Raw genomic sequence first — 24,766 nt, forward strand, 5'->3', positions numbered from 1 at the left:
TAATAAATGGTGGCTGAGCTACTTAAATGAATAGCTACCAGAGGATTGGGAAAACAATGGGGTCACACCTAAACAATTGCCTTCAGCCCTGCTGACTAATTAGGCTTGTCCCTCTGCTGGTTTGCCCCGTTTGGTCTCAACTCTTCTCTGTGTGCAGAGGCCAGTGTCACACTTGTAATGATGCTCTCAAACACACCTTGTTTTTCTGCAATTTTAATAAATTGCATGCTGGTTTGGCATCTGCACTAACCAACGTTGGGTCAAAGGGACTATTCATGCAACAAGCCCAGACGTGCCTAAAGATGTGTGCACAGCTCACATCCCAACCAGCAGTCATACCATCTTCTCCAGTGCTGGCCCAGCCATATAATGGCAGCTGCACCGGAGGCCAAGGTCGTCTTAAGATGGTACTACGTGCAGGAATGAGGGAAAGCCGGCAATAGACCACAGTGTCACTTGTGAGCCAGGAAGAGGAGCTGTGCAAAGGAAGTGGCTCAGTGTGCCTTTCTCTAAAGGATAAAACAGCCAAGCACAGTTGACATCACACACCTGACTTGAAAGACAATTGGATGAGCCTTGCAGGTGCCCATGTAAAGTGAAGGTTGAATTTGCAGTGCTGTATTGATGATGACCATATTCTTAAACAGTCCAGTGCCGTGTGCCACCCATGGACATCAAATGCCAGGGTGGCAATTTTGTTACACTTAGGTAAACAAGCCTCAAGTGTAGTAGGACATTGAGCAGCCCTGCAAGACAGAACTTGCTTCCAAGCTGTGCTCTCCTGCTCTGACCAGTTACAGATGTTCCTGGTGCTCCTTTCCCTGTATCACTCCCTTCCCTGTCATGGGGATGACCAATATTTATCCCACTGATCTAAGAAGAATCTTGTGGTGGGATAACTAGTTCATGTCTGTGCCCAGTAGGTTAGGCCTGGCAAATCAGGGAGAATTTGGGTGTGTCATGGTGTTCCGTAACTCTACGTGGCTTTTCACAGCATATGCTTCTTCTGTGTCTCTGGCAGCATGGCCTGGGCCTCCTTCACCTGCTGCATGGCCTCTGCTGTCACCACTCTCAATACCTACACCAAGACAATACTGGAGTTCAATAGGATCCACATCAAGGGATACGATGGGAGCCTCAAGGATCACCCTCAGCACCACCAGTGCTTCATACAGCAAATAAGCAGCTACTATGGGCCCAAAGGCAAGGCCTTCCATTCAGTCTCTGAGGGAGTTGATTTCTACACTGATCTGCAGCAGAAAATACTACAGCGGGAACCAGAGCTGGACCTAGATGAAGTCTTGGGCCAGACAATTGGGGAGGATCGCTGTTAGGGATAAATGTACACAGACAGAGCAGTGGGATTTGTGAGGCACAAGAGCTCTGAACAAAGCACTGGCACCACTGTTAGCAGGCTTTGGGGAGCTCTTCCTGCCTCTACAGGGAGTGAGGAGGCAGGCACTGGGTCATGGCAACTAGAGTAGAAGTTTGGGAGTCCTCCCTGGTCATATACAGTGTCATGGGTGCCCTTATCTGATCAGAGTGAAACTGGAAGAACATGCTGGTGCCAGCTGTCTCCGAGCACTTTCAGAGTTGAGTCAGATGTCCTAATCCCAGTATTGCACTTGGGAACAGATAGTCAGCACCATCCAGATGGCAAATTGCACTGCTGGGTGGTGTCACATTGACCTTCCCTCAACACCTCCAGTTCAGTGCTGTGGTGAAGGCCATCAGTGTTCATAATTGATCAGCTGTCACCCTCTCTGAACACCCTGTTCATTCTTAATTTCCAGGCCCCCAGATTAAAAGTCCTGGTGCAGTAGGAATAGGGGGTAGTTTTCAGACATCTCTCTCCTCTTCCTTCCTATCTATGACTCCCACATGTTCCCTTCCTGCTTTTTGCCCAAAAATCTCCTATTCTGAGGTAATTTGCTGTTGCGTCTTTTTACTGTTTCTACTCAACCTTTAAGAATTTGGCAGGACTTTTACTTTTTATGTTACTTCTATTAACCTGTTCCTTTTTGTCCATTGTAAAAATATTGCAAACAACCCCTGAATCAAAACCCCAAGCAAACTCACAATCTCTCAAAGATGAAACACTGGTTCACATAACACATGATGCTGTCCAGTATTTATTTTGCTTCACTGCAGTTCAAATACATTCTTCCAACAATATACAGACAGACTCTTTATTCACAGTGGGGGTGGGGGGGAGTTGGGCAGGGTGAATTCACATTAAAGAGGAGATAACATCACTGCTCTTGAATATCAGTTCTCTCAGGAAGAATCTCAGAAGAGTAACTACTTAGGTAACAGCCAATTCACCTTTCCCAGCAAGGTGGTGGCTGGACAGGAGGAAAGAGGCACTCCTGTTTAATCCTTCATACGTTACTGGTCCTCACACTTTCAGTCCTATTATGCAGCTCTATTAACTGACTACATATTATGAAAACTAAACCCTGTCTAGAGGAAAATTCCAGGCCTAGAGCCATTGCTACAGTTGTGCTAATATATACAAAGCTACTTAAACCAGAATACCATTAAACATATACAAACTGTTCACAGGCTCTGACATTAGGAGATCAGGGCACAAGGACCAGCCTTGGGACTTGCAGCTAAACCTGAAGGGTTATCCTGAAAGCTTTACACAGAGATGTGGGATGATGGAGAGGGTGATCCAGCAAAGAGAGGTGTCAAGGGCCCAGGAGATCAAATCCATGGCTAATGTACCCATCTGGAAGGAGGGTCAAAGTCTGCTCACCTCACAACTCATCTGGAAATATGGGGAGGCTGGAAGGGCACATGCTAGACAGAAGAGTCCTTTGCAATCCTCATCTCAGCCTGGCTCTGTTTAATGTCAAAGGCCAGACTTAAAATGGCATACTAGGAAAGCAGTTCCTTTATTGTTGCCCTAACTGCAGGGAACAAATGGGGCACCAAAGTGGTTCCCTTTTATACGGTCTTTTCTGCTACAAGAAAATTCATACAGATGCTCTTCAAACGCAACAGAGAATGATGGCACACTCTGGGACACAGTTCAAAACATCTGTGAGCAAATGTGTCCCAGGGATAGCTTGTTCTTCCTGGAGCTGCATGCTGGGCTGGTCAAGGAATGGCAATATTGAGTTCAGAATAGGGTTAAAATTCATAGAAAAGCTTTCTAGTTCTGTTTCTTCTGAACCTCTAAACCCTGGAGCAGCAGCATAGGAATCAGCTTTTCTGTGACAAGATTGAGTGACCTTTACTGTGACAGTTGGGTTCATACAGTGACATGATGTTGATGTTAGTGACAATCTGGGTTCATACAAACCTTAAGGATGGAGAGAAATAAGCTGTGAACCTTTCACTTCTACATCACCTACATATGCCTGAACTTGGTGTCCTGAACTTGGAACTGGGAAAGAAAGACAGAAGTGCAAGGGGCTGACAAATGCTGTGGAGACCATCTTTCTCTAGATCAAGTTATTCAGCCAGAGAACTAATTTGTTTGTGAGTCTAACAACAGCATGGACAAGAGTGCTGAGAGCACAGGAGAAGTAGGCAAGACTAACCCTGCAGGAGTCAGAGGCTTCCCTCCAAAAATAAAAAGATTAAAGGTGTCCTTTAGCCACACCACTTTTCTTGACTCATCATGGCCCACTCTAGGCACAGAGCTTGTTAGACTGTTAGGGAACAGTATTTGGACATAAAAAGGTGTGTCCTAAACCTTGTTCATAAATTAAACATACAAAAAATATACATATATTGTATAAATTAACACATATATATATAAAGCCTGATTCTTTATATATATGTATATAAACTCTAAATTCACATTTTTGTGTTACCTGGAAGGAAGCATGCATGAACAGCATATGGAGGGGGAGTTGCTGAACCAGGTTTCTCCAGTACAGAACAGGTCTGCCTAGGACAAACCTGCCTCCAGCAGCATTCCCCAGATAGCTGAAGAAAGGGGAAGTGCTTTTTAGCCCCCGTTCCATCTACATAGCCGTTCTCCTGAAGATACACAGAGCAGCTTCCTATATTCCCCACAGAGGCCACAGGTCCAACCAACATCTGGGGAACCACCAGGCTAGAGCTGAAGAAGGAAAGGCAAACAAACATTAAAGCCAAAATCTATTATCATCCAGTCTGGTAAAGTAGTAATTTACAAGTCAGCAACAGAAACTGGGCACCACTATATGGAGGACCCTTGTATGCCCATGTCAAAACAAGTGATCTCAGTCCCACCTCTGATCCCTCTGCAAGTCTCTCAGTCTCTTATGATCATCATCCCTTTTTCTTTCTGAGATCCTGTGCTGTGTTCAACTGCCTAAGTACATCTTTGCTTCACAATCTGTCCAGCTTATGCCCAAAGGGGCAGCCAGTCATCTTGCAAATAGTCACTCTACATCCCACCAGTCCCTCTCCATCCCAAAGAACACCATAACTGTGTCTGTAGGGAAGAGATCAGATGTTTTCAAAGGTCTGGATTTCATTAGGGATTCCTGCACAATCTCACCTTCTGAGGAAAGTTAGCAAATTTCATCCGGGCAAGAAATCGCCTCACTTCTCCACGGCTGATTTTTGGGGTGCTGCTGTCCTTTAACCACACCATTCGACCTTGACTCATCATGGCCCACTTCAGGCCCAGCTTGCTGACTGAGAGGAATCCTGGCTGCTTTTCAGAGGTTGCAGTTGTTGTCACAGTGATGTGAAATGCATCCCTTTGGAGGTCATTAATTCCAACTGGTCCATCAGAAAAGCGCAAGAATATAGTGGTAAGGAGTAAATGACTATGTTTCTTCCAAAAAAAAATCTTACAGTCCTTACTCAGTCAAAACATCCACTACACTGATAGTATATTCAGTCTGACTTTACAATTCCATGTAGCTTAGTTGATAAGGAAGAATTATCTTAATATTTTTCCATGGAAAGAAACTGAAATATAGATCAGAAATTGAAGGGTTTGGCTCCAGGTTATGCTTTTGGACCTGACACAGGATATGAACATATTTCAAGAATACAGTTCAGTCTCACACCTGTTAGTAGCTATTCTTTACCTCTATAAAATGTGAAATTTGTAAAGCACTGGCAAGTCAGGTTACTCCAGTCACTGCAAATGATCTGTACATACCTCAGAAATCCTAGTTTCTTAAAAACCCCTGTAAAAATAGTATTCTATTTGTTCTTGACTGAACTTGTTTTTGATACAAGTCCAATTAGATGTTATTGCTATGCAGCAGTTTTTCTATGCTTCTTGGCCTACTTCTCTCAGTTCTGGATGAACTGATCTTTTATCCCACACTCCCATGCACAAGAGGCTGCTTATTTGCTGGACTGCTTTAGAAAGAGCAAGGAAATTGAACAGGGACTGTTATAATCTTGCATAAATGTTAAACCAGATATACTTTTCCCTGAAAACACACATATATTTTGGATTCCCCCTTACAAAAAGAAAGAGGAAGAAGCAGAGCATCTCTTATCACAAAGAGCAGGAGATGGCCAACAAAAGCAGAACTGTATCTGAGGTGACAGAGAGAAGTTTTATAGTGATATTTTTATGCACTGCATTAAATTAAACATACCTTCATGGAAAGCAACACAAGTTCTCTGATGTAAAATATGCATTAAATCAAACTTAAACCTTTCATTGGTTAAATGCGTAAGAAACTTTGTGTGTCTTTTATTTGCAAAATAGGGGGTGGACAGGATGCTCCTTCAGAAGAAAGATGAATCTTATTTCCCATTGTTGTCCCATGTGTGGTGAACCCTAGGTGCTACCTTTAAAGACACAACTAGAGCTCATTGTTTCTCACAGCTATTTCTCTCTCAGTATTTCTAGCCTAGGTACTTTCTCCTCTATTTGTACTCACCTGCTGAAGCAATGACTTTGTCTGTTGCATTGGTGAGGTCCAAAAGGACTGTAGGAAAAACAGGATGGAGGAGATAGAGGTGGTGCAGCCCTGGGTGCTCAGGTCTGGGACCAGGTTGCTGTTAAATGCAAGAGACAAAAACATAACAACTGGATAGCAAAGGGGAGTCTAGCTTTGTCAAAAAAATAAAAGTCTTCTGACACTGTGTTGTTTTCACATGGATCAGAGAATGAAAAACTATGGTTTCATGAAGATTAAATCCTGAAACCTTTTTCTTCCCTAAAACAGAATTTGCTCCTCAACCTCTGTTTGGTACGGTTGAAATCTAACTCTGTCATATGCAACTTGATGGGCAAAGCTACAGCCTGGAAGTTTAAGTCTACATGCCAAACTGTGTACCTGCACGGACAGAAAGAGCACTCTGGGATGGGAACAAATGTGCCATTACAACTCCTCAGTGCTGCATGAAAAAATGAAATTCACAAATTTTGGGGTTTGTGGATGCAAAATTTCTGTCAACAAAGCTTTGCACTGAAGAATTTGCACATAAAAACTCCTGTGTTCAGGCTCAGAGGAATCAGAATGTCAAAGTAAGAGATGTCCCTGACAGCCTTCTTATATGTTAGGTTCAAGTTCAATGACAATAGGAATAAATGACAAGAGACTTCGTGTGCTTCACAGAGAAACCTCAAAGTGAAGAAAGGATGTGTGCTCACCAAACTTTGTAACATAGGCTGTGTTTCATCAGCCCAGAAGAGAAAAACAGACTTCTTGTCCAAAGTCATGACTGAGAGTGCATCGAGTTGTTGCCTCTGCCATGGAAGTTCCTGGTTCCAAACGGGGAAGCCAGATTTGCCATCTATCACCATTACCTCAAGGCAGGGAGAGATTGAGCATTAATGGGTGTCAAGGCATGGGTATGCAGAACCCCCTTGCAGAGGCATGGCCTGTGCTGTTCCCTTTCATGCATGTGGCCACAGAATAATGAGTGCCAGTCAAAGAGATGGGAAAAGCAAGGACCAGAGGATGTTTGCCTCTTTTTACCCAACCTCCCCCACTCCTGTGTTGTCACTGGCCCCCTTGACTTCACCTGTTTTACCTTTTTGTTCCCATCTCCAGTCTGTGCTTGCAGCATGAAGTCCAGAGTTTGGTCAGCACCAAAGTAACCTGGTACAGGCTGGCTGTAAATTTGGAAAAAGAAATACTCAGCTCCATGGTAGAAAAAAAGTAATTTCAGATGGAGGCAGAATAGTTGCCTTCATCCTCCATTTTGCCTCTTAAAATGGCAGGATTTGTCACGCTAGATAAGCTCTTTCATCTACGTAGAACTATTCTGACTGTCAGGAATCATTTGTTGTTGGATCAGAAAAGTGAAAAATGGTCTAGCAGCCCATGGTGCTTGTCAGCCATTCTTCGCAGTTGTCTGTGTGGGGGGCATCCCTTGATGAGCTATGTAGACATCTGTTTATCTCCCTGTACACAACTCTGTAATTCTTTCCTTTGCATGAGAACCTGTACTGTTGTTGCTGTAATTATATAAAATTACCCAGCCCCATTTGGCCTCCTGCAGAAAGTGGATTTCCCAGGCTGCCTTAGCTGTGTGAAATGGATCTTAATAAATTCAACATTAATGTCAACCCATGATTCCTTGTATTCTTACTGCTGGCAGGTTTACAAGCCTTTTTATGACCTTAAGCGGGTTATATGAAGTCTGTTCTTATCCTCTCACTTCTGGGTGACATAACACATTAATCTTTCATTATAACTGGTTTTTAACCATCTTGCTTGCTTCTGGCTTTCTGAGCCTTGCCTCTCTCTTCCTTCAATTCACCAAAGCTAGACACACAATTCTATATAAGCAGAGTTGAGTCCACAAAATTCACAGAACCAGAGATTTTATGGCAAGGCAAGATCATCAGAGTATATCCTCTCTCCTCTAATTTATGACAGATTTCTGTATTTCACCCAATTAACCAATATCAGTAGGTTGGCTTTGCCTCATCTTTGATGAGATGAATTTATCACTTCTCATGACAGTCAGTTCTAATGATTAATTTCACCCAAAGAAACATTCCTGCATCTTAATTTTCTTGAAGATGAATGGCTTTTGCTTCAAGGCACTTGTTCTTCCTACACTGGTTAGCTTCTATTTCTTACACACTCACCTCTCAGGCGTCCTTTTGATCATATAAACTCAGTAATTTAAATCTTCCATGTGAAAGCATTTTTTCCCAATTTTTCCCTTTTCCCAATTTTCTTCCATCTTCCCCTTTAAAAGATGCATGACAGGATGGTTCCTGAACAGTAATACCACAGTATCGCAGCAGCTTGACTTTATACTTATGACATCAAATAACGTCATTTGCTTTACAGACACCTTTGGCAACCAGGTGTTGCTTTCAAGGCAGCATCATGAGACACTCCTATAGCTTGAAAGCTCTGCAGTAGCAAAAGGAAGTAGCAGGCCTATGACCACAAACTCAGAACATCTCATAAGGTGTTCATCTCATCTTCTCATGTCCTTATGGGTTACAGTCAGTGGCAGATCCCACAAACTGAATGCACACAAATTTAAGTACATCGGATGTTACCAATCAAGTGAAAAATCCCCATGGCACTTCCTCAAATGAACCAGAAGGCTAGTAATTATTCTGCCCAACAGTAATCCCCCCAGCAACCTGCTATTAATCCTCTCTCATCTGAAACATCCATTTACAACACAATTTGCAACTGCTTACTCAATTTCATGGTCTCTGAACTTCGCCCTTGTTTTATGACTATTGATTCTCCTTTATGGTGTTCCAGGGATCTTGTCAAAAGCTATCTGGAAATGCAGCAAATCTGCAGTAGCCACGCTAGTTTTCTTAGAAATTATTCCCACAGGTCTGGGCTCAGTCTCCCTGGATGAAGTGGTGTGCTTGGGGCAGGTTTACCCAGGAAAAGGGGTGCTCACATGTGGCTTTGTAAGGTTTTTCTAACAAGGAATTCAGTCTGTTTGACTCTGGTAACATCCCTGACCTGAATTTGTCCCCCAGCCTGTGATGCTTAACTAGAACTTAAGTTCTAAAAAAAATCTAAACAAACCTCTTAATTAAATGCTTGCCCACAATACATTCGGTGTAGTAAATTTTGTCTTTCTTAACTCTGAGAAAACAGATAGTCCAGGACTTTAGCACAGTGGCCTAGAACAAGAATTGCTTTTATTATTTTTCAATGATTATCTGACAGCTCTTCTACATGCATTGTACTTTGTCCCTTAGGAGGTCAGGGAATGGGAAAAAGCAGCGACCTTGAACACTAGCTGTCCAGAGATGTCGTGAAGTCTCCATTCCCAGAGATATTTAAAACCTGACAGCACACAGCCCTGAGTAGTTTGCTCTAGCTTGTCTAGAATCTGCTTGAACAGGCAGGTGGGATTAAGTGGAATCTCCAGAAGTGCCTTCCAACCTCAACCATACTGGTAAAGAAGTTTTCAGCCCTTCTTGATTTGTATAATCCAATTGATTACTGCATCAATTTAGAAATTTCTTGTGTATAACTGATCCCACAGCACCTATGAAGTGGCTTTGCTTAGTCACTACACACTTACCCTTTAAACTCAATGCCAGGCACATTCAGAAGTCTGCAGATTCTGGACACAAAACACTTCTAGTCCATTTCCTTTCCCTATAGCATGATCAACTAGCCATAACCCTTTCCTAAAGTTGTGGCTTGCGTCACCCATCAGCCCTGAAGAATGTGGACATTACCTGAATCAAAGACAGTTGAACATTTTTTTTTTTTCCCCCCTTTAATGAAGTTCCAGTGCCTTCTTCCCACTTACGCTCTTGACAGTTCGGTAACACAGAGCTGATAACTGCTTTCTTTATTCTCAGTTCTAAAGCAAGCAATTGTTTCCTATGTAATTTCCCTCAATTGTGCCCAACTGCCCTTTGCAAACTGCCCTTTCAGGGCAAGCTGAAATTGCTGGTTATTACGAACCCACAAGATCTGGAAAATTACTTAATTTCCATGTGTGAAATTAGAGGATGAGTACTATTATTTTAAGGTTTACATTTAGTATAGATGGTGTACTGTCTGTCATTAGAATGCTCATTTTCAACTTTCAAGGAACATTAAAATCTCTGGGCCATACTCATTCACCTGCTCTAAATTCTTAACATCACTAATGTAACTGATCCTCTCCACTGAAGCCCTGGACAGCAGGTGGGCTGAATCACACATCAGAAATCCACCGAACACCAATGCCACATCATTCCCATGACTTCAGTGCTGGGTACCTGAATCAAGCCCCTTATTTGTGACCACTCACAAGCACACAACTAGAGTTTCCAGTCTTCTGTTCCTTGCTCCCCTTTTCCCGCTCACTTGGCTCAACAACACACACCTCCAGTTCTTAGATTCCTCTTCAGACTTGGAGAACTACTATCAGTTGATTCCTAAGGAACACATGTGCTTAGAACTGAAAGTCAGGAAATGGTACAGGAAGATATAAGACAGAAAAATGTTTCCAGCAAGTAACCTGCTGATATTGGGCAGCTCCAGGGTCCAGTGGCGCTCCAGGTCCTGTCCCCTCAGTAGGATCAAGCTCTCTTTGGTTGTGATGAGCAGGTTGCTGCAGTTTGTGTCAGGTGTCTTCACTGTCTGCAGAAAGTCAACACCCCCACTGGGACAAATGGAAAACAGAGGAGATCAAGGCCTGTATCTGCACATCTCAGCAGTAGCTGCCTGTCTACATGGCAATTCCTACAAAAGATGTGAACTGTCACTGGGGAAAAGAAGCCTTTTCCCCAGTGATGAGGGTTCCTCAGTTACGTGAGCTAAATTCAAATGTGGGGTCTTCTAAATATCATGAGTTACTATAAAAAATATGAAGTTTGCAAGTTCATATTTGCTCCCTCCCTTTATTCCTATCGAGGCCTGCCCCTAGGTTCGGCAGTAAAGAATGAGCTGAGAAATCCAGGCCCACACAGACTGAGCTTCCCAAAGAGACTCCATTAGCTGGGAATGCTTATTTCCCTTCAGCAATGCATACGGGGCTGAAGAAAGGAACAAGGAGCAGGAGTAGCTAAGGACTCCCTTTTATTATACTCTGCACTTCTTTGGCTAGGACACCCAGAGGACAGAGAGGAAATGATGGGGTCCCCACAGTATTCCCCAGTTATCAACTGGACAATGGAGAGAAGGACAGTACTGAAGTAGAAGCAACCACCTCCAGGAGCACTAGTAAATGCCTACCCTTCCCTTCCTCTCCCAGAAGGAGCAAGATGACAAGTCCATCTTCTACCTGTAAACGTCAATGAGCTCTGACAGGTTGACAGATCTGCGCTTTTCCCACTCCGGCTCCTCCTGTTGCAGCATTGCAGGAAAGTTGTCCCGGTTTCTGGCTTGGGTAAAGATATCCCTCAGGGCAACTGCTTGAACATTACCTGCCAGGAAGAGTAAAGATGAAGAGTCCTGATGGCAAAAGATAACTCAGTGGAAGAGAGAGTGATTGGGACCACTGCAGTTGTGGTAAAAGGCAATGAAATGTCCAGAGCTGGAAATTCTCTGGCATGATGTGCCTTTGGGAAACTCCAAAGTATTTGAGACTAGCAGGTATTGGTGCTCCTGTACTTTTACACACTATGGCAGTGAGACTTGTGCTTTTCCCCTCCTAGCTTCTACAGCAGAAGGAATGGCAGAAATATCCCAGGGACACTCTGGACCATTTTAGGTAAAACAAATGTTTTCTGAGGAAGGGGAAGTGCTGCAGAGGCAAGGTGCATCTTACCAAAACCAAACAGGATGTAGATAGCTCCTCGGCTGGTGATGTGGACTTGGGGGCCAATCACTTTCCCTTCTCCATTGGTGCTGTACTTGACAGGCCCACCCAAAGCAGTTCCAGTCTGTCCTGATACCAAGATGAAAAACACATCAGGCTGCAAGGAGAGAGAGGTAGAGATTTTTATCAGTGCTTTCAAGTGCCTCTGCACTCAGAATCTTCTCCCAAGCCCACAGCATGAAGCTGCATTGATCATTTCCCCCTCAGCAAGGTCTAGATAGTGTTTGCTTTCTTTTTGCTCAGTCTGGCTTCCTGGGCATCTTACATTCATGTTTTTCTCTTGACTCAAATGCATCAAATATGAAAGGAACTTCGAAAATCTGAGCTCCTCTAACAACACAAATATTTTGAATTGTGGGGAGGATGAGCATAAAGGAAATCTGCATCTGAATTAATTACACAAGTATGTCTTTTGGATAAACTGAATGCTCCTTTCACCAGAGATCCATCCCTACAGTTCAGTGCTGCTAAACTCTCACTTCAAGCCACATGTTCACTGAACAGAATCAGATAATTTGCAAGTCTCAGTCAGGTGCAAATAATGACCCTTCTGTTCATTCCCAGCTGTCAAGAATGCAGGTATTGTCATTATTTGATCTCACTGCTCTGACCTACTGGAAGAAAAAGGGTGCTTTTCAGCAAAATCCAAGGGAATGAAAATTAGGGGCTCTTGCAGCTCCAGTTACAGTCCTTCCACATCAGTCTATTTTTCCTCTACACAAACAGTAAAGTCCTTCCAAAGTCTGAGTAGGGATGTGCTGTACCTGTGTCACTTTGAGTGCCAGAACAACAATATCCCTAATCCCATCTCCATCTACATCTGGAAGAGTTGCAGCTGGTGCAGCCAGGATCCCACCTGAAAGGTGAATGGAGTTCAGTGTCCATATGGTTTTGCCTGTGGAAAGAACAGGATAAAAGAGACCTGTACTTGGGGAACCAGAGGGCACACCTAAACGGTTCCACAAAACCTTATTGAAAAGGGAGCAAGAGAGATTATTTCTCCTATTCTGTGTGAAGGGGAAAGACATCTACAAACTGAGACAAACTGCAGTGGGAAGCAAAATTTTTCTCCTAGCATTTCTCCTGACTGCCTTTGAGTCAGGCCTCAAGTCCTGTTGTGCTTCCTTCTTAGCATTTCTTTAAAAGACCTGAGCCCTAAACAATTTCTGGAATAGCAGAGAATATTTAAGGTTCATTTTACGAAGGAGAACCTAAATGAGAGTGCTGCTCTACAGGACAGCAGTTGTTTGCCACAGCCAGCAGTAAAGGCTAGGTAGATGTGAGGAAAGGAAACAGATGGAGCGTTTTGATATTCAGAGTGCAAATCTGTGTCTCAGTTAAATTCCCAGCAGCAAATTACCACTCCAGCATGACATGCTCACTCCACCTCAGGGTGAAAGCATGTCAACAGACGTGATGTCAAATGGTTCAGCAGTCCAGCATGGACCCAGCTGGAAACGTAGTAAAACCAGACCTGCAAATTTGCAAATAAACATCAAAAAAAAGGCAACAATTAAATTTGATGCTTTTACTTTTTTGTCATTCTTTTGCCAACATTTCTGCTTTTTCAGTCTTTAAAAATGTTTTGCTGCTGCTGCTGCTCTGTAGGATAAGGTTTGCCCCTGAATGACAAAGTAAACCAAGGCCCAAACTTGTACATTACTACTGCTGGTAAAGGATGCAGCTCATGGTCCTGACCATGCAAACACTGTGCAAGTAACCTGGTCCCTAAAACCATTTGAAAACTGTGGGAAGATACCTAGGGGTAATATTAGAGGAAACTTGAGATGTTATATTTGCATCCTAACTGAAGTTCTAACAGTATGGAAATTATAGGGTAAAATACAATTGCTGCTTCCTGAATGGAATGTGACTGGCATGCCTGAAACCTACTCCACCATGACTCCCCACACCCACAATCTGCAACCATAGCACCTGCTAAGGGGGATAAGACAAAAGGTGGAGTGGAGTGGGAATACAAAGGCCAGACTGTAGAAATTCTTGCAGGGAGGGGAACTTGATGGTACTCTACAGCCGATGAATGGCATAGCAGCCGTCTGCCAGGGGAGACAGGAGAAGGTGTCTCGTTGCTGAGACAGCAACTGTGGTGAAATCATTGCCCCTGAATGAACTGGGTTCATTAAAACCCAACTGTAATACTAACACACCTCTATCCCAAAAGTTACCTGCCTTCAAGGTACCTTTTGGTTGATTCCAAAAACCCTATACCTACCTATGACTATTTCTTGAATTCCAATGAATTAATGTGGTAGTACAAACAGCAATCAAAGAATGAAGGTGCACATGATCAAGTGATTAAAAATACAATATTCATTCATATCTAATCAATTCAACTATGGGCATAATTTCTCTGCAAATGTTTCCTGGATGTTGTGTATATCCTTATGTAACTTCTCCAAGAATGCTGTTCAGCAGTGCTGTTAGGTAGATCCTGGAGTGTACCAGCAGCTCAATACTAACGAGAACAGGCTTTACATATTCTTTATGACATGGGGATGCTACAGATTAAGATTAACACTTTGAAATATTCTGAGATGTAGGAGAAGATGCTGCCACAGAGATGAAATGTTTTGGATTCTCTTATCCAGAGTAACTAGAAACTCATTTGTGTTTTGACTGCTTTCTGTGTGTCACAAAGTACTTGTCACCGTGATGTGCCAGAACCAAATTATTCCTGCTAATCAGTCCTTTAAAGAAAACAAAAAAGCAGTAGTGTATTTCTAATATGCTGGTAGTTGACTTTACCTGTGGAGGCACTGAGAAGGCTGAGGAATTTTGATGTTCCTGTAACAAGGCAGACCGGCCCTGCAGCTGCCCCCAGTGAGAGCACGTTGCACTGCACACTTCGTGTCTCCTCTGGAAGCTGGATGGACCACAAGGTGCTGCCATTCATACCAGAAAGTGCCACCACAGTTACGGAAGGTCTAGAGACACCTAGAAGAGGCAGGAAAGAGAGAATGTAATCCCTTGGTGTCAGAGGGATTATTATGACCACGTTGCCTTGGGTCCTTGCCTTGGAGATCCAGCTCTATCTCCTGGAGCTGAGTGGTTCAAAACAGACAAATCCATACCACCTGAAAGCAAAGGTCAAATGTCACCCCATGGCTGAACTTCTCTGCTGTAGAGCCTAGTAGTGATCTCCAAACAAGTTGGGCTGAAAATCAACAGTCCAGAAAATCACAGAGGTTGGACCTGAGCTCATAGCAAGAAATGTGGTCAGCTGGGCAGAGAGAACCAAGCTCCTGGGGACAATGTGCTCAGTTGTGGTGACTTCCTCCTGTGAAATTTACTGCTGTCAAATCAGACTGATTCTTCTGATCCCGTCTACCTCAACAAAACAGCTAGTACCAAGGGGAAACCTTAAGTGATTCCCAAGGCAGATGTCACCTGATATGAAAGTGCTGACTTGTTTGTAATTCTGGAGCAACAGAAAGTGATTGGTGGTTTGAGAACTTTTTCCTTTGTTTTCTAAAGGAGTTTCATTATTGTGAAAATGGACTGAATGCAACCAATTGGTGGAACTTGGCGTTCTTTTTCCAATTCACCAGTTGGCACTAAATAGTTGCAAAATAAAGTCATCTATTCTGTTTCAATTGACTGTTGGCTCTGATTCCAAATGTGATCAACTTTTAGCTCAGCCTACCCTCAGATGTATGTGAGGTTATTGTAATTAATCTCCACCTAGTATGGTCATATCACAATTTAAGATGAACTCCTACACATTTCAAAATAACAAAAGACCCAGTTAACTTCTGTCTGACTAACAACACATGCAACATGTGACCTGATGACACAAAGGGCATATATGGGCCACTGGCTAAATACAAGGCTGAGTCCAGTCTCTAAATCAAACTCACTCTCTTCTCAAACTGAAAATCATGTAGCTTATCATAAGGGGTTGCCCCAGATCCAGTTATCTTTGTTACATTGATAGGGACCAAGAACAACTAACTCCTGAATGCTGTTTTGTGTACAAGCTGCAGAAACAGTTAACACTGTCGCAGATTACTCTGCCAGGTGCCTATTCCAAGCTTATCTCTACTTGGCACTGTGTGAATGCTCCAAGCACAAGCTACTGGTGGGCTGATATCCAGCTATGTGAACTTTGGATTGTGATCTGCTTACACCTGTTTTAGTGTCTGGTTTTTGTCTTCCAGCACAGCTACAGCCCAGGATGCAACTAAATATGACTAGTTTCATTCAGAGCATGCTGTCTATATGTATATCTGATATAAAACATAAGAGCAATGCAATGGCAAAAATATAGAGTGCAAGGACAACCTATATAAACTGAATACAGTCTTTATGTTGACCATATCTTCCTCTCTCACTTATTTTTTAAGTAAATTTACAGTTTTCTCTATGTTCATAGGTTTCTTTTTATAGGACTTGCTGTGAAATACCAAGGGCCTTGCTTGGGCCGTGGAGAAAGGCATCTTTTCTATCCTCTAACAATATTTTTATTATCTCCTTGAAGAGCCAGGGCATTTTGCTCCAAGAATTTTCTTCAGCTTGTACAAGGTATGCTTGCTCCCTGAATACATCTCTGAGATGGAATAGATCCACCTGGTACCAGGCAATGCCAGGATAGGCAGACGCAATGGAGCAGGCAGCTGGGAACCTCCAGGACTTCAGAAGCACAGCACAATAGGATGCCACCGGATTTGGCAGCCCCTGTGTAATGGTGGCCAGTATCAGCAGGCTCTGCTATGTTAGCTGAAGAGTGTGAGGACTAACAAAGAAAGCAAAGCAGCCAGGAGAAGGAAGCAGGGCAATTCCTGCTAAAGAGCCAGGCACAGTAGCTTCTCCATCATCAGTTTATTATTTGTGAATTAACAGTGATTTGGAGCCTGGCAAGTATATGGAGTGACCTGGAGAAAAAGGCAGCAAAGTGAGGGCGTTTCTAAAAGCAAAGTGAAGTGTGCACAAATGCAGGACAAAGAGATAGAGTTGCCCCAAGATGAGGTAAGGGCAAACGGATGATGCTGACCAAAAGGTACAGAAGCACATTAATTAAATTTTTCTGAAATAAATGAAAAGTAGCACTTGTAATGAAAATTTTAAGCATGACTAAGCACAGGCATAGTACACCAGCAATTTTAAGGAACCCTGAAAAGAGCAGCGCAGTGGATTTGCAGTGGCAGGAACTCTTCCTGTGTGCAAGATAAACATATAAATGTCCATACCGACACATTAAGAAGAATGGAAAGAAGCTGCAGTGCTTACCCATGACACTGGCATTCATCAAGGCAGTGAAGACAATGAGGATATCAGGGAGGTCATCACCGTTCACATCACACAGTTCCAGTGGGGATAACACACCACCTGCAACATTATAGTCACTGCATGTCAAAAAGGCCACCCCGCTCATTTTTCACAGTGGGAGAGGAGGGCTGGCCCAGAAATGAGACTTGTGGGTAGACAAGCCTCACAAAGTCTGCTAGGGAACCATCAAGAGCAAGCCACCCACACCATGGTAAGATCTTTCATTGCATGGAAAGGCAGAAATATACCATCTGGGTCAGAGAAAGGAAAAGGAAAAGGAAAAATGGAGGAGCTAACAGAAAACGATTCATGTTTCCCACTTCAGTTTCTGAAGTGGTGTGGAGACATGTATCTTATGAAAAGCTTAGATTTGGAAGCCAGGGACAGAAAGCCAGGAGGGAGAGACGTATCTAGACCTGGTAGAAATTATTTCACAAAACAGTGTTACTTTTTTGCAGAAGCCAGAATGGGAGATACTTTAGAAATGTTACCAGTGACCCATACAGGGTAACAAAAGATCTCAGATGTTGATTTATGGATTCAAGCAGGACTAAAAGACAATGGAATAAGGTTAGTTAAGCCAGTTAGAAGACACAAAGTCTTCTATCTCTTTCCTCTTGAACACAACCACATACTTCAGCATGGAGACAGTGGTAAAGTCCAGGCTGTAGAAAGGGAGGCACTGTATTTTAAAGTGGGCTGGACCATCTCCATCTGGAACAGAGCACAACATCCAGACAAAAAGGCAGGATGGACGATGATTCAAAATCATTTTTGATGTTGGCAGAAACAAAATTTTGTGGCACTGTTATCTGCAGGTGCCAGATTTCACATGCCTCAGTTTCAAGAGTAAGCAGGACACAGCCACCTGTCTATTATTTTGGAGCATCTGTAGTGGTGAGTAAGGGTCTCTGCTCTGACCTGGCTCTCCCAGATAGGTCTCTCCCACTGATGCCCAGCCTGGGAGCTGTCACCTCCACCATGCCAGATGCTGTTCCTGGGGCTTTCTCACCTGCTCCCTGACCTAGGTTGCGGCTCCAGCTGTTATGCAAGTCTCTAGGGGGACAGGGAATTAGAAATGCACACACCAGCACAAGAATCATCGAGATCACCACAGTGAGCAAGAAGATCACAGTGCGCAGGTATGGCATGAGGGAAGGAGCAGCCTTCTGCTCCAAACTCCCAGCTGTCTCTGCAGGATAACCCTCAGGCATGCTCTCTGATGTGCGCTGCTTTGTCATTCCAACTTCCACATCAGAATCAGGGTCCTGTATCTCTTCAGGAGGGCTCTTCCCATTCTTGACCCCCCCATTCTTCTGGATGTTGAGTACAAGGTCATCTTCACTTTCATCACTGTCAGCCTGAGTGAGGGGATCATATTCCCCAAGGTCTGGGCTCTTCTTTCCTGAGGAAAAAAGATGGAGAGAGACAACAAAGCATGAGTTTTTGCAGGATCTCAGTGGAAAAAAGGCTGCAGTGGAGAGTGATACAGAAGGGATGACAGAGTAGTCTGCATTTTGTGTTGATCCAAGTGAGCAGTGTGAGAGAAATGACAGGGTCTCTCTCTCCATGTTTCACAGTAGCATCTGTGGGAGAAAAGATGCTGACAGTTTGTTTTCTTCATATAAAGGGGTGGGGGTGTGTGCATGTGTGTGTATACATGTATGTATCTGTATGGATATGTCTATATGGAATTCACAGCTAATTTAATTCTAATACTTTCTTGATTGATAATGAAACATGGAGTCTCCCTGAAGACAAGGGGAAAGTAGGTTTGCCCCTTTGGGCCAGTAACATGCTGATGTCTGGAGGAATCAAGCTGTTCCTCCAAGACACCACCTTTTCTGCATGGCTCAGTTCTGTGAGAGGGAATGCTCTAACCCCTGCCTGAGGCAACCACAGTGCAGCTGCTCTGTTCCTGCTCCCACCAGAGCCAACAGTCTGTGCTTAAACTGGCCAAGATAGATAACTTGGTACTGATCCCTTCAGGTGATGGTACAGGAAAATAGCTTACCTTTAGGTGTCCCCTGCACAGATGCCCAGCACACAGACAACTTCTCCCCTGAGCCCTAGACAGCCACAGGGAGTGTAGCGAGGGCAGGTGTAGAGGCCGGTCACACACCCTGGCATAGGCCCAGCGCCATCTGTTTATGGGGCCAGGAAAGATCACGCAGACTTACTGCCCTGAGCTACGAGTGGGATGTCACGTCTCAGGGAGCTGCCCCGTGCCACAAGGCTGGGCATGGAGCCATGGCCAATGCTCCGATGATTGCAGAGTCTCAGTCTGGTTCTCTCTCTCTCCACTTCCAAGGTGGGACTTTGCTATCCCAGGTATCTGTCTCATTTCCTTTTGTTTAAAGCTGATCTGAAACAGAAACTATCTTGTGCCTGAAGATTCCCTAAGTGACACATGCAAGGCATAACTAATAAGCAAAAATATGTAAGCTGTAACCCCTCTCAGACACTAAGATGATGGGAAGGCTTTACAAAGCAGAGATTTTAGGGCTTTTGTGATTATTCTTCCTGACTAAGATAGTATACCTTCTGGTTTTCCTGTTAAAGACACTCAAGTTACAGATGTACTGTAGTACCTAGTTAGTGCAAAACACCTACTTTGCAGAGAGTGTATTTTGCCACACATGTATCTTATTTCTTCCTCATTTCTCACCCCACAAAAGGACCTTCACTTTCCCTTCATCTACCACTTATAAGTGGTATTCAGCTTCATTTTTAGGATTTAAGGAAAACTTTCAATCCTACCGAAAACCAAATGCCCCATACTAGGTGGAACAGCCAGGACAACTCACCTACATTGAACAGAAAGAAATAAAAATATCCAACACATTAACATATCTAAGACAGTCTCTTCCTTTTTGAATTAGGGGCTTCTACAAAAGACTCAAAAATCTGGTGCACATATACACTCCAAAAAGCAGTTCCTTGTGGAGGCAGAGCACCCAGCCAAGAGATACTGCATTCCTATGGGTCCGTCTGGCGTATCCCTGTGACACACTGCATTGTTTCACATAGGTCTGCTCTAAAGTGCTCAAAGTGTAGGCATTTCAAGAAGTTTTGATAACTTTGGCTCCATGCTATAAGTGCATAGGCCACCAACCCTGCTGGCACACAGCTCTCTGCTCAAGAGGTTGCAGCGTCCGATACCATAGGTTGTGCTAAAAAGTGACCGAAAGACTACTCAGTTGAAACAAATTCCAGAGAGGTCTTGCTTCCAGGGTACTTGCAGCTCCTCAGAACAGATCCAGGTGTGCCAGTTCAAGCCAACTCAGAATGGCATGAAAAACAAATGTGGCTGCCCCAAGGGTAAATGGTACTAAGCCTGGGAAGTCAAAGTCAGAAAGTTATGTTAACTAGACTGCTCCAGATTTTGGGAACTGGTGACCTTTGAGTAAAATAACTCAAAGCATATTTATGCTTCACATATACTATGTTTTGTTTAATTATTTTCATTCCAAACAGTCAACCAAAAGACTGGAACCTGCTGCTCATCCTTGATGCAATGGAAGGCATTGGTATCAATTAAATTTATCTGGAACAGTTTTATTCTAGATCCCTTTCAGGAGAGAGGAAGGACATTGAAAATATGGCTCACCCACTCCTTGAACTGGCAGAGACTGAGATGCTGGCAACATCGACAGTGGTGTCAACCACAATCTTTAACAGGAACACCTGTCCTACTGAAAACCACTCATCAACGGCTAGAAAACAGCTACTACAGTAATGACAGCTTTTGATGATCTACATAGTTAAAAATCTGGAGAATTATAAGAGAGCTATAAAGCAGAGAGCTGCTCAGTCTTAATTAATGTCTAAGCCAGAGCAGGAATCAGAAACTGGCACTCCTTCACCCTATCTTTCCTCAAAAGGCTATATGGCACACCCACAAGGCATAGCTACTCAGTAAACTCAGGCAGAATGTGCCCTGCAGGTTTGGGTTTTTTTACGCCAAAAGGAGGGAAGGTACTGCCCTTTAAGAAGGGCTGTTGGAGCACTCATTTAACAAATGTAAAACTCAATTGTACATCTCATCTGAGAGGATTCACTTATCTCCCACTGCTCAGAGAGAACCTTAACCAATCTGTAGGCGTCTTGGGAATGTGTTTGGAATGCTGGCAAGCATGTGCTCAGTTCAGCCTCCCCAGACTGTTCTGTGGTGCAGAGAACATGCAACTCATGATTCACCTGGATGGAGAGAGAGCAGAAAGAACATGACTCTTCATCCAAGTTTTAGGTCACTTGCTGTGGGAAGAGGGATAATACATCTGACTTTCACTGATCACTCCCAGATGATTTTTCAGCAGAAATGCACAAAAACATAAAAACCAGTAAAGAGAGTGTGAAAACAGAGTCAGTGTCACACCATTTAGAGAATGATGATTTATTTTTATGTGCCCCAGAAGTCAAATTCTTTCTTTTCTGGTCAACAGCAAGACTCAGGCTGGAGGTAAACAGTTTGTCCATCAATAGAAAGCTAAAACTGCCTCTGTTGCAAGCCATCAGCTGTCAGGGAATACATACAGTTTTCAGTTTTCCATCGTGGAAGTAGAAATGTTAAGGTCTGAGCTGGCCTCTTGGTCAAACTTTCACCATATGTCCTGACAGGATAACCACTGTGTAGCCTTCATGAGAAATTAGTCTCTGTATTAAAGCAAGCTGCAGTTCTGCGGCCTTATGTAGGAACCAAGCCTGTGTAACTCACACTTTGTTATCTGTCTTCCAAAGAGATTCTAAGTGTATATAAACCTTGAATGTACTTCACAGTTATGGAGTTAGTATCAGCAAAGTCAGTTTCCCCATTGTTCTGTGCTCCCTCCTTCCGACAGGTAGAGTCAAAAAAGCATATTCTGTTCTGACCTGCTCTAAATCGTATTCCATTTTTTTCCATGGCATCAGTGATAAAACAGAGGTTCTCATTCAGTGGCCTGTGGTTAAAATCAGAGCAAGTTACTGGTCACATTACCGTAGATTTTCTTTTATTTTTGTAGCCACTGGAAGGAAAAGCAAACACTGATGATGGAAGCTTTCAAAGACAGAACAGAGAGAAAATGCCCCAGCTTATTGGCTCTCAAGGGCAGCAGGTCTCTGAACTGTGCTTTATGACTTTGAAAATACCCCATTTTTTTGCCAAATGCTATTTTCCCACAGGTAACTATTGCAGTAGAAGAATGTGACCTCTTAGTGGAGAACAGATGGTCATCATGCAATCATGATCTGGAAAGAAGGCACCCATTAGTTGATCTGTGTTGAAATGAGGTCCCAGTCATAATAAAATATTAATTTCTTTGGCTGACGGCTTCAAAGATATTAACTGTAATCTTATTTTTCCTGATTTCAACTGACTTGGAAGGCTTTTCTTTGCACTCACTTTGGAGTGAAAAGAGCAGATTCTGGACTTTAGAAGAGTGCAATTTTCAGTGCACTATTCCAATGATGGCACACTGGTTCCAGTATCTGTTGTACTAATTTCATGAACTGTTTTTTTTCTGGCAGTTGGCAGGCACCAGTCTGGTATGGGGTACTGCAGATAAATCTCTAAGCTCATCAGGAGATAAGTCACCGTATGTTGATTTTTAATTAATTTACTGAGATGCAGCAGGAAAAACAGGTATAGCAGTAGGCTTTCTGCTTTCTCATTGCTGTTGGAAGCTGCATTTTTCATAATTAAACACACAAGAAAAGTATGATTTCTGCAATTTAATTTAAGGATTGATGCAAGAACTCTTCTCTTAAGTGCAGCTGCAAGGCCTGTTATGACCTTTTCCAAATCAGTGTTTTCCAACAGCAGATATCAAATAGATCACGCTGGTTCCAGAGGTCCCAGAAGAGATCTGTACTTCTTATTGCACAGTTTGCTAGTGGTCACATCCTAATGCACATATCTACACCTACCAGTTTGAACTCTTCCTAAACAGACTTCATGGTAATGTATTCCTTCCCATTTAGACAGACATATATATCTATCTATATATATATATAGATAGATAGATATAACCAGGAAGATACCAACTTGCAAACAAAATTTCTTTGAATGAGACTCAACAGGCACCACATAAAGTAATGACTCTCCTGGTAAGGGTTATGAAAAGATGGCAGGAAGGACCTTGAAGACATGACTGTGTCCTTCACAGACTGATGGAGGAAGAAAGTATGATCAGTCCACTGAGTGCAGCCTCACAGACTGGGGCCATGCAGGACCACTGTGGTGTGTAGTGCCAAGGAGAAGCCCTCCCCAGCAGCACACAGCTGGGCCCTGTCTCAGTCCCAGGGCTGTCTCAAAGGAAAGACACGGTTAGGAAGAGCAATGAGGCACTTTGCCATTGAAGTTAATGCAGCCAGGCGCACTGGCACCGTCTACAGTCCATCCAACAGCAAGTAGCATGCTCCCAAGATCTGGTCTGGCAAGGTATTTCAATTCCCTTTTAATCTCCTTTTTAAAAGAGCGGCTGTTGGACTGCTGCTCACCGCACACAACAGCCCTTTATGCTTGAATATCCTTTCATCTCGCTGAAGATCTCCTGCTGGAAGATGCAGAGGCGGCAGGCAGGTTTTAAACATTTACCTGGGTAATTGCATTGGCACTTATCAAACTCCTCGCCTGGCTTCTGTGGGTAAAACCGGGCAGGAGCGGATCTGAGAGGTCCGCGCCTTCTTTTCTCCCGCGCAGTCCCCTCACAGGGCCGCGGCCCAGGCCCCCCGCGACCACACGAGACGCCCTCCTAGCCCCGAGAGGCTGTCCCGGCCCGTACGCCCCTCCCACGGCCGCGGGCCCCTCACACCGCACCTCCGGGCCTCACCCCACATCGCCACATCACTATGGCAACGCGCTCCGCAGCCCTCAGGCAGCGGCACCCGCGCCTCCCGCGATCAGAACTGCCCTGGGCGCGGCTGCCCCTGCCCGGCCCGGCTCGCCTGGCCCGGCCCGGCCCGGCCGGCGCTCGGTTCGTCGCGCGGGCGCGCAGCCCTTACCCGGCAGCTTCAGCGCCCGGGACAGCACCGTAGCCATGCTTGACACGACAGTGCGCTGGCGCACCGCCCCCCGCCCCGCGCCTCCCCGCGGCCTGCTGGGAATTGTAGTTCCCAGGCGCGAGAGGAGTCCCGGCCCTTCGTGTCCCGGATGGTCCGGAGGGGCAGAGACCCGCAGGGAGGGGCGGGCCGGTGGCAGCGATCGTGACTGAGGACAGCCCGGATCTCCGCAGCCTGCACGACTGGGCACAGGCAGATGGAAAATAGGCTCATCAACCTGAGTGGTTTGCACAGAAAGGGCCAGTCCCTTTAAATTGTTGTTGTTATAAATGCATGCCTTCATTCTTGGAAAGCACTTTGGTTGGAAGAAATCTAGTTGTTTTCTTTACATTTTGCAATTCTTTTCTTTTCTTTTCTTTTCTTTTCTTTTCTTTTCTTTTCTTTTCTTTTCTTTTCTTTTCTTTTCTTTTCTTTTCTTTTCTTTTCTTTTCTTTTCTTTTCTTTTCTTTTCTTTTCTTTTCTTTTCTTTTCTTTTCTTTTCTTTTCTTTTCTTGTTGTCATTGCTTAATTACAAAAGACAGCCAGGTTGTTTTCCAGTGCTGTCCTCAATCATCACCGCAGCCTTCCAAGATAAGTGAACAAGTGAACTCTCCCTTTCCCACAATGGGGAAGTTGGGCAAGTAGGGTTTTGTGGCTTCCCCAAAGCCACAAGGCTCCAGCTTCCTGATTCCCAGGCCCAAAGCCACAAGGCTCCAGCTTCCTGATTCCCAGGCCCACACATGGGCCATTGAACACCACTCCTTCTTCAAGTCATAATTTG

General features: G+C 44.0%; 2 protein-coding genes across 12 annotated transcripts in view; one reads left to right on the plus strand and one right to left on the minus strand.

The window, feature by feature from the left end:
* GSG1 (germ cell associated 1) overlaps positions 1 to 2,196 on the plus strand; it is a 39,660-nt gene extending 37,464 nt beyond the window's left edge. For all 10 annotated transcript variants that reach the window (XM_040061156.1, XM_040061151.2, XM_040061152.2 and 7 more), the window contains one exon: positions 1,022 to 2,196. In XM_040061156.1, the coding sequence (XP_039917090.1) occupies positions 1,022 to 1,334 (313 nt within the window). In that variant the 3' untranslated portion in view covers positions 1,335 to 2,196. The remainder of the gene's footprint in view (positions 1 to 1,021) is intronic.
* On the minus strand, positions 2,115 to 24,015 carry FAM234B (family with sequence similarity 234 member B). Of its 2 annotated transcripts, none has more exons than XM_040061148.2 (13): positions 23,950 to 24,015; positions 17,978 to 18,370; positions 16,927 to 17,025; positions 14,446 to 14,634; positions 12,444 to 12,574; positions 11,629 to 11,776; positions 11,143 to 11,284; positions 10,378 to 10,521; positions 6,955 to 7,036; positions 6,572 to 6,727; positions 5,856 to 5,973; positions 4,502 to 4,728; positions 2,115 to 4,078 (listed from the first exon to the last, which is right to left on the minus strand). In XM_040061148.2, the coding sequence occupies exons 1-13, from the start codon at positions 23,984 to 23,986 to the stop codon at positions 4,073 to 4,075; spliced, it is 1,872 nt and encodes a 623-aa protein (XP_039917082.1). In that variant the 5' UTR covers positions 23,987 to 24,015; the 3' UTR covers positions 2,115 to 4,072. The 2 variants fall into 2 exon arrangements, with proteins under 2 accessions (XP_039917082.1, XP_039917083.1); XM_040061149.1 differs by having other exon boundaries at positions 12,444 to 12,535; positions 23,950 to 24,012.
* Positions 24,016 to 24,766: the final 751 nt, after the last annotated feature.

The sequence above is a fragment of the Hirundo rustica genome, chromosome 4 (assembly GCF_015227805.2).
Source record: "Hirundo rustica isolate bHirRus1 chromosome 4, bHirRus1.pri.v3, whole genome shotgun sequence".
NCBI lineage: Eukaryota > Metazoa > Chordata > Aves > Passeriformes > Hirundinidae > Hirundo > Hirundo rustica.